This window comes from Leptonychotes weddellii, unplaced genomic scaffold, assembly GCF_054177405.1.
Source record: "Leptonychotes weddellii isolate Sample4059 unplaced genomic scaffold, ASM5417740v2 HiC_scaffold_6617, whole genome shotgun sequence".
In the NCBI taxonomy this organism is placed as follows: Eukaryota; Metazoa; Chordata; class Mammalia; order Carnivora; family Phocidae; genus Leptonychotes; species Leptonychotes weddellii.
In genome coordinates, this window is record NW_028035268.1 from 1 (window position 1) to 10,036 (window position 10,036).

A 10,036-nucleotide genomic window follows, 5' to 3' on the forward strand; every position below is an offset into this window, starting at 1 on the left:
TTCGTCTCCCCCTCCGATTCCCCCCCCCTTCATTTTTCCCTTCCTACTATCTTCTTTTTAACATAAAATGTATTATTTGTTTCAGAGGTACAGGTCTGTGATTCATCAATCTTACACAATTCACAGTGCTCACCATAGCACATACCCTCCCCAGTGTCTATCACCCGGTCACCCCATCCCTCCCACCACCCACCACTCCAGCAACCCTCAGTTTGTGTCCTGAGATTAAGAATTCCTCATATTAGTGAGATCATATGATACATGTCTTTCTCGATTGACTTATTGTGAAGATGTCAATGCTACCTAGAGCAATCTACACATTTTAATGCAATCCCTATCAAAATACCATCCACTTTTTTCAAAGAAATGGAACAAATAATCCTAAAATTTGTATGGAACCAGAAAAGACCCCGAATAGCCAGAGGAATGTTGAAAAAGAAAAGCAAAGCTGGTGGCATCACAATTCCGACTTCAAGCTCTATTACAAAGCTGTAACCTTTTTTTTTAAAATCAACTATGATAAGGAATTATAAAATAATGGCTGTCCCTATTATTTCACCATCAAGGAACCTCTACTCATTCAGTTTATATTGGAATGTGCTTTTGTATTTCTTTTTACATCACAGAGCCCCAGTCTAGTAAATATTTAGCACCAACAATGGAATGAAAGTACCAAATGAGCGCCAATTTTAAAAACCTTCATTTGCTGAAATAAAGAAATACATAAATTCAATAATCTCACAGTTCTGACTGGCCTAGAAATAATTTAAAGCTAAGTATATGTCAAATAAGCTTGATTTAAATTTTTCAGTTTCAGACTGAAACTTAAAATGACCAAAAGCTAGAAGGAAAAACTAATTATGTAGTTTAGGTATAATTAGGTATAATTAATACCTAACTCAATCCAACCCACTGCAAACAAAAAAGAACAAAAAAAATCCAATGCTCATTTACTAGAAAAAACTGGGTTATTCTCACTACAAGAACAAGGTGACAAAAGGTATATACTTTAAATGTTTCATTTAAATATTTTTCAGTCTTGACTATCATACTGAAACAGCAGTTCAATACAGAGCATTTAAGATATCGCTTATGTTCTGATATGTCAACTATTTAAAATTTTACTGTCAGTGAACTTTCTTAATTTTAAAATTTACTGAATGAAGTATGGGCATAAAACACATATTTAAGCAAATAAAATTCCAAATGCCTGAGGTTCATGGTTTATTCAAATTGATTCCTTGTCTTCCAATATCAAAGTCTGATGTTAAAAATTTAAATATACACATCTACAATTTGTGATTAAAAATTTAAACATAAATAAAACATAAGGTATTTTCTTTTAACCACATCCAAATAAAATATGTAAAAAGCAGAGATTTCTACCAACCCTTAAGTTGGTAGTGATTTAATGACCACATACATATGTGTGTTACTTACTTTCACGGTCTTAAACGTTAATTCAAAAACAAAACAATAAAATTCTGATGGGAAAATGCTTCTTCTTAATATAATATACATTGTATCAGATAACTCTAAAACACATTGAAGATGACACAAACTTCTTAAGCATTGAAAAAAACCAGAAACTTAATTCCAGGAATTTATTTTGCAACTAGGAACTACTTCCAAAGATAGTACCGGCTTGTTTTCATACTAAGCTATTGTTTTACAAATGTGAAATTAGTCAAAAGATTTTTTCCATTTCTAATTTATAAGTTTTCAATGCCTATCACAACATTAATTTGAGTTTTATAGCTGGTAATTAATAATATTTCTGAACAAATTAACAAACAACACAATCATTAACACAAGACAGGAGGTATCAAAGAGTATTAATTAAAAGATGTTCAAAGCATGTATCTCCTTGAAACGAAAGGCTAGTTTCTTGAAAATACCTCCCATACTTTTTTTTCCTTACAATTCATCTGCTGAGCAACCTGGGATACTTAACCTAGAGTTCCACCGCCTGCATTTTGTTGAGTTCATACACACGAGGTCAATCAACATGTTCCTCTGTTTTGTGTGTCTTGAAATTTGACACTTGGATCCAGAGGTTATCAGACTCATATATGATACTTTTGCCAAATAGTTTTTTTAAATGCTAAAAATGTCCAGATACTATCTAAACAAAGACAGGAAACAAACAGAAATAAATCCTAAACTTTCCAAGTTAAAGCAGTTTCATTGGTTAATTCAGTATTCTGAATACTGGAAAAAAAATTTTTTAAAGATTTTATTTATTTGACAGAGACACAGCCAGAGAGGGAACATAAGCAGGGGGAGTAGGAGAGGGAGAAGCAGGCTTCCCGCTGAGCAGGGAGCCCGATGTGGGGCTCGATCCCAGGACCCTGAGATTATGACCTGAGCAGAAGGCAGACACTTAACGACTGAGCCACCCACGTGCCCCCACTACTGAATTTCTAAGTTTAATTCTGAGTAAGAGAAAGTAACCTACTACTTGGGTCACTCTCTTAAGTGTAGCTGTCTGGAAATTCAACAAACTGATACTCAATGAAAGGAGGCATGTACAAAGTGAATGTGGATGAAAGATGATCTGGCTTAATATAAGGCAAGAATATAACTTCAATATCCTAATGTACTATTTACTTCATGACAAAAAAAAGATTTAGGGAGTCATAAACAAGTATTATCATTTCAAAATATTAAGAAGTATACAACTTTTTAAAAATAAATTTTATTATCTTTCAAAAAATATGCAATATATGTGATACTTTCATAATTAAAGTGTTAAAATAATTCACCCTTTAAAGTTTCATTATTCAGAACATTAAAAGTTAAAAAATCTTTGTGACATCTTACTTGGATTACTCCACTGGGATTCACACTGATCATGGTACAAATCCCACGAAATGCTGAATCCTTTTCCTCATTGTCCCTTATGTTTCTCAGAGAGGTGCACCTATTAAATTATAGAACTGAGATTAGCATTTAAGTAAAAAGCAGGTTTAATCACAATACTAATGGACAGTATTTAATGGAATAAGCACCACAGTATAGATAATGTTTAGATTCAAAGAATTTTCATAATAAGCTTTCTCATTCTTCCTGCATGTTTGGCCCATCTAATCTCAATATAGTGGAAGCCCTGAAATTCACATTTTCTTATTAATAGATTGCATCTATAAAATGGACAGTTGATTTTAATCTCCCATTTAAACTATTAATGAGGTTGAGCCAAAAGTAAATTATGAATTTTTATAACTGCATTATGACTTGTATTCCATTAAACACTACTAAAAATGACTTGAATTGAAAGATTATCAATTGAAAGAAGCAGAACATAGGATTTACTGCCACAGTATAAACTATTATTACACAACTTATGGTGTAGATGTTTAACTTTAACATTAACAAGCAAATAAGGTTTTTATACATAACGTAATTTAAACATGTATTTCTTAATGCAATCCAAGTTTTCAAATTAATTCTAAAAAAGAAACAATGCAAAAACCTAAATTTATAGAATTTGCATGCATCTTTATTTTACTGGTGGATATTTAAATGCTTTTCATGTATAGTCAAGCTTTTTAACACAGCAAGCATGTGACAATCTTATCCCATGCATCAATTAGTCGTTAGCCACAACATAAAATAAATATACATGACGATGCTACTGAAAAACCTCACAAACCTGCTAGGACAAGATTAGTCACATGGTTGGCAATGATTAAGGATTGTGATTTTTGTAACCAACTGAAAATATATCTAAAAGTGAGATAGAAAGAGAAAGAAAGAGTGAAGAAAAATGAATTAAAAAAAAAAGATTGAATAATACACACCAGGGTCTTATAAACTGCTGTAGCATGGGGGCCACCTCTTGAGGACAAACGTAACCAAGACGACCAATTGTTATTGCTAAGGTAACGCAATCACGGTTATACACCACCAAACGCCAACCAAGACATGAGCAAATGAGGGGGAAGGAGAAAAAATAAAGAAAAAACAACAAATAACTCAGAAACAGAAACCAACAGAATTTGTGTATGATAATAAACATAAGATTTCACCAGTGCTGTTTATTACCACCCCCTAAAATAAGGGGCAGCAACATATATGGCATACTCTTGGAAAAAGGAAAACAAAAGGAATTAAAAAAACTTTAAAGGTTGAGAGAACACCAAAAACCATGATGAATTGCTTTTCTCGCTCAATCAAGTAAGATGTTCTGTTAATAAAAAGATGAGCGATTAAATGCATGGATTTAGAGATTCTCCATTCAAAGCCAGTTGAAATTTCAGAATTTAATAATGAAATCTATGTTTTTCCCCCAAGAAATATTAGTAAATGTGAATGATTACATTTCTGAATTGTTTACTCAAACACAGTTCTCAGAAGTTAAAACAGTTAAAATTACTTCTCTATGTCTTTTTAAATAAGTGATTTCCAATCTTTCAAAATCAACTAGGAATTTAATCGCAATTTAGGTAGTTTTGTTTGTTAACATTTCTAGTGGACCATTTGTTGCCTGATATCAAAATCAACCATCAAATTTTAGGTGTTGCAGTATGCAACCAATGAATGAATTAGAAAATTGCTGTGCTGTGTCAAATTCCATTCCAATTAACCTCTGATGGTGATGATACTGCTAACAACTTGGATAACAGCCCACTAATTTCACAAACCATATTTGACATGAAGGAAATTTACAGTCCACTGTAATGATGTGAAATGTGGACGAAAGGAACAAATGATCTATCTTTGCTATATAAAAGGCATAGCACAAACTAGATAAAACATTATACTGATCACATGCTAATATTTTACTTAAAAATTTCCAAGTGGGAATTACTCAAACATATTCACCATCAAAATTCATTCAGGAAGTCCTTAAACTTAACGAAGAGCTAAAAAAAGTTGCAACTCAGAACTGCATTCTGCAATTCAAAGGTACATACATATAAATACATTTATACACAACGGGAAAAAAAATACAAACAGAAAACAAACCATAAGGTGCTTTAATGGTGTTCTCTCAAAAACTTACAGGTTAACCTTTCATAAAAAAAGGGTGGGGGGGGTAAAGAAAAATGTTTAAGGATTACTTGAAGCAAACTACACAGATAATACTAAAATCCAGCAGATTCATATGAAGCAAGAGAAAGAAAACCTATGTTCAAAAGACACAAACTATGCAACATTCTCATTAAACAGGCAAGTATGAACAATCCAATGAAACATGCGATAAAGCAGATGATGGTCCATTGAAAAAGTTCAGTGTAGGATATACTAATTGGAAAAAGAGCAAATAACTGCATACACTAAGGAACTGGCTTTATGAAATATTAAGAAAACGGTAATTAAGTTGCTAAAATCTACAGACATTAGCCATTGACAACGGTTTTATTTTTGTAATTAACATCCACCCGCCCCTTTTGGATAAGGAATAATGGAAACATTTTTTGCAGCCACTTGTGATAAGATTAATCCAGTGAATCACAAGTGTTTTTCAATCATATCAATTGAATCTGTCAACTTGATGGGCATTATCAACTACTTTTTGGTTTAGATTAGAATCATACTTAGCATATAAACTTATAAAGCCAATTTGTTAAAGGAACTGTCTAACAAATTCACAAGCTGATATCCCACAAGAAACTTTAATATACATTACATTCAACATTTATCTGCTGTTATGCATTCACATTTAAAAATAAATAGGAAATTTCTTTAGGTTCAACAGTAATTTTATAATGGCAAGTGTTCCAAATCTGAATGTCATGTATAGGTACTGCATTCTAAAGAGATAAAAACCTGACAAGACTTCATAACCATACATAGATTTTTTTGTACTTTTCAGCAAGAAAATCTAATTCACTTTATGATATAAACAGTACCCATACAGCCAAACAGCTATATAACTATTTCTTAATTCAAAGATTTCCTTCCATACCAATAAACATATCAACTTCAATCACATTAAAAATACACTTTCTATAATTAAAAAATATAAAATTAAAATGTCTTTGAAAACAAAGTTTTCTTATTTAGAAGACCTTATTTTAATCTTTGTCCAGTATTTTGGTAAAACCCTTACTGACTATGAATATATTTACTGGAATTATCTTAGTTATATAAAGAAAAGGATGTGCCTGATTGAAAACAAAATTCACATCTTTTATCATTATTAACAAAAATCAGGGAGGGTGGAAAGAAATCACCCTGAAATGTGTTCTATAGTATGGAAGGTACTCTTTAATATCAACATGCTCTCTATAAATGCAAAAGAGAAACAAGCCTCCTGAATAAAAATCCTACAAGGTACTGCCTAAGTTCTCAATTTGAAGGAAAATATACAATGAAATACAAAATACACATGCCATTGTTAACCAATTAGCCCCGTCTATTTTTGGCCACAGTTTTATAGATTAAAAAAAAAATTACTTCCCAGCTGCCAGTTACTCTCTGAATTAATATAAAATTAAAATTCATATTGTTCAATAGTTATTTTAGCTAGGGTCCATTTGAGGGAGTATTAAAACACAGAATAGGGGAGAAGTGTTTTTTAAAGTCTCTGAAAATTGGTTATGCAATACAGTTAAAACAGTACATATCATTACTGAAATCTCAAACAGCTGTTAATGATAAGCTGGGTTTCTAAAGCTAGCTTTGCTTTGGTTTCTCTACGCATCTTAACTTTAAAAGGCAAATAGTTTTCTCTTCACCATTAACAGTTCAGTCATATGGTACCTGTATTCTCTAACAACGTCTTTGGTGTGTTGGGTCTGTTAATGATTTCTACAAGCTGGTGCAACACCATAGGAATATAAGGCTGCATCTCTATACCTAAATCACCCCCAAAAGAGAAAACAAAAGAGAAAAATTTTAATGTTACAATATCAACATAAAATACCTTGCTCCCTTTATTAACTGTGACATAGGTTAATAATAAATTAATAATAAATATATATGTATAAAACCCACTTAAGTTAAAGAGAAAAAGCAATTACAAAAATACTAAGACATCTAAAAATTTACAGTGCTTTTAAAGGGGAGAAAGGTCTTACCCATTTGAATGGAGATTTCTCCAATTGCCCATGTGGCATTATTGCAGACTGAAATGAACTCTGGATTTAGGTTGGTTCCCAGTATAGGCATGAAATCAGCTAGAAAAAAAATTTTTTAACAACTATGTAGTAAACTTTTCAACAGCAGTGTATTGTGCTTTAAAGGAAATCTACTAGGTGGAAACTGAAATCTAGGCAAGAAATAGCAATTTTTAAAAGGTTTGATAATATATAAAGTGAAAAAGGCATTATTTGGCCACTGAACTTTCTATGAAGTAGACCAGGAAACGTAAGTTTTGGTCTATTTTAGATATCTATTTTAAAATGAGTTGGTCAGAGTAATCGCTCATCATCAGATGGAAAAAATTCAAATTAAAAATGAGGAAAACATGATACAACTTTCTTCAAAGCTAGTTTTTCACACACACAAATTTTTTTAAAAAATCAATGATTTTGGCTTTTAAAGTAACTTTGACCTTAGTGCTCAGATTATGGTCTCTAAATATCATTTTCCACTTAAAAGGAATGAGGGCTCTCAGAGAAATGTCTCATTGCAGGCTAAAGGCAGGAAATGTACAAAACAAGCCTGGACTATTTTGTCATACCAGGAAGGACTAAGGAGCCAGTTTGATTAAGCTCCCACTGCCAGTGGTAGGACAATTTGAGCATCATAAATTCATACTGACACTCAAAAAAGAACCAAACACAAACAAAAACTGAACTCCGAAACACAATATAGATACCTGTGGAAGATGCTGGGAATCAATTCATTATTTTGAAAACTGGTAAACAAAGAGAAAGAATCAAGTAATTATCCTGCCTCCCCTATACGGTTTGTACCTCACGGTAATAATACACTGGTATAAGAAACGTCTCTCTGTATATATTCTCACTGTTAAATCAAGAATTAGAGTAGCATCTTTTTAAATCCCCAATAAGTTAGATTTCTTTATTTTTTTAAAAGACTAAGAGAGTGTGAAAACGAGAGAGATCACAGAGGGAGAGGGAGAAGCAGACTGGCCGCTGAACAGAGAGCCCGATGTGGGGCTGGATCATAGGACCCTGAGATAACGACCTGAGCTGAAGGCAGATGCTTTACCGAATGAGCCACCCAGGCGCTCCACGTTAGAGGAGATTTAAGCCAGGGTTTCTAAATCTCAGCAATACTAATAATTTGGTCCAGATCATTCTGCCACTGCGGAGAGGTGGGGGCGCATGAAGGGTACTGTATCATTCGTTTAATGTTTAGCAACGTTCTTTGCCTCTACCTACTAGGTACGAGTAACACACCCCCAGGGTTAAATAAAATGTCTCCAGACACTACCAAATGTTTGGGGTTGAAGGTGTTAAAATTGCCCCTGGTTGAAAAACCCTGATCTAGAAAATAATCATCACGGTCGATAACATAAAAAAACAAACAAACAAAATGATAACTAGACACAGTGTACCTCCTGAAGAAGATATACATGGTTTATAAAGTCTTAAAAAAAAAATAAAGAAAATCCTTCATACAAGTTTAAATTCATAAAAACTACATCAGGTGGTTAAGTATTGGTAGAAAAAGCTTTCCATAAAGTAAGAATTCATTACACTTTCACTTACAGTAGTTAGGCTTAAACTTGAGGGTTTAATATAGCATAATTAATGTTATTATTCAAAAGAAATACAGTTGTTACTCAAAAGCACAACTGGGAATTGGGTGGGGTTGGCCAAAGGGTACCAACTTCCAATTATAAGTCAGTCTTGGGGATGCACCGTATGACATGATGACTATAGTTAACAATACTGTCCTGTATATTTGGAAGTGCTAAGAGAGGTCTTAAAAGTTCTCTTAGTAAGAAAAAAAATCTTTTAAGTATATGAGGTGATGGATGTTAACTAAACTTACTGTGATTTTGCAATATAAACCTATATCAAATTATGTCATATACTCAAAACTTAAACAATGCTATGTCAATCATATCTCAATAAAACTGGGGGGCAAAAAGCCAAAAAAACCCGCAAAGTACAGCTGTATCAAATGAAAAAACCATTTCAGGTCCATGCTTTAAACCATGGTCCACTAAATCATGTATCATAAGAAACTAGCATCCAAAACACTGGGATATAGAAATCAAAGAAAACCAAAAACCCATTTAATCCATGATTTTGAAAGCAATTCAGTTTACGTTATTCAAGGAATCCCTTATTATCGTCACAAAAGGCTAAAGACAAATACTATAATATTAAAACAAAAACAAATTATTTACTTTCAAAGTAAATTGTTTGAAAAGTTTCCTATGATATCTGAAAAAGTACACTGGTTTATGAGAAAGACTATTATTACTTGTGGGTACCTCTAACCCCCCCAAAAAGGCGGCTACTCAAAATTACCAGTAAACTAGCATATTGTACCAAGGTTTCGCAGGTGGCACGTCCTTCACACTAAAGTAATACTTTTCCAGCTTTTCTCCAGTCATACGACTGGAGCCTAATGAGCTGTTCAAGTGATTATGAATTCAAGGAAGCAAGGGTGTTCCCATCCTACCTGCTTCACTCAGAGCAGCTTTAACTAGTACATTTATAAATGTTGGGATTCCATGACATTGCAGTTTAATAATACAGAAATATAACTGATGTAAAACTAATGTTAAGCACATCATAGCAGTAGGAAATATTCATACCTATACAAGGCTTAACATGCTGAAAGCAAGCTTTCGTCAGGTCACCTAACAGGGCGAAGGAACTCTGTCGAACTTCTGGCATTTTATCCTACAAGGAATAAGAAGAAATTAACCCCAATGTGACACAGAGAATCAGGTCTTGATACTTTTTTTTTTTTTTTTTTAAAGATTTTATTTATTTGACAGAGAAAGACACAGCGAGAGAGGGAACACAAACGGGGAGTGGGAGAGGGAGAAGCAGACTCCCCGCCGAGCAGGGAGCCCGATGCGGGACTCGATCCAGGGACTCCAGGATCATGACCTGAGCCGAAGGCAGTCGCTTAACCAACTGAGCCACCCAGGCGC

General features: G+C 33.3%; 1 protein-coding gene across 2 annotated transcripts; it reads right to left on the minus strand.

Moving 5' to 3' along the window:
- Nucleotides 1-626: 626 nt before the first annotated feature.
- LOC102738295 (transportin-1) lies at nucleotides 627-9,860 on the minus strand. 2 transcript variants are annotated; one of them, XM_081811263.1, is made up of 6 exons: nucleotides 9,692-9,859; nucleotides 7,029-7,127; nucleotides 6,712-6,807; nucleotides 3,804-3,879; nucleotides 2,824-2,923; nucleotides 627-2,125 (listed from the first exon to the last, which is right to left on the minus strand). In XM_081811263.1, the coding sequence occupies exons 1-6, from the start codon at nucleotides 9,771-9,773 to the stop codon at nucleotides 2,105-2,107; spliced, it is 474 nt and encodes a 157-aa protein (XP_081667389.1). In that variant the 5' UTR covers nucleotides 9,774-9,859; the 3' UTR covers nucleotides 627-2,104. The 2 variants fall into 2 exon arrangements, with proteins under 2 accessions (XP_081667389.1, XP_081667388.1); XM_081811262.1 differs by having other exon boundaries at nucleotides 627-2,923; nucleotides 9,692-9,860.
- Nucleotides 9,861-10,036: the final 176 nt, after the last annotated feature.

Coding starts and splice junctions, on each gene's coding strand:
- LOC102738295 (XM_081811262.1), bottom strand. CDS start 9,773: ATGCCAGAAGTTCGACAGAGTTCCTTCGCCCTGTTAGGTGACCTGACG. Junction 6,808..7,028: donor AGAAATCTCCATTCAAATGG/GTAAGACCTTTC, acceptor GGGGTGATTTAG/GTATAGAGATGCAGCCTTAT. Junction 2,924..3,803: donor CAGCAGTTTATAAGACCCTG/GTGTGTATTATT, acceptor ATAATTTAATAG/GTGCACCTCTCTGAGAAACA.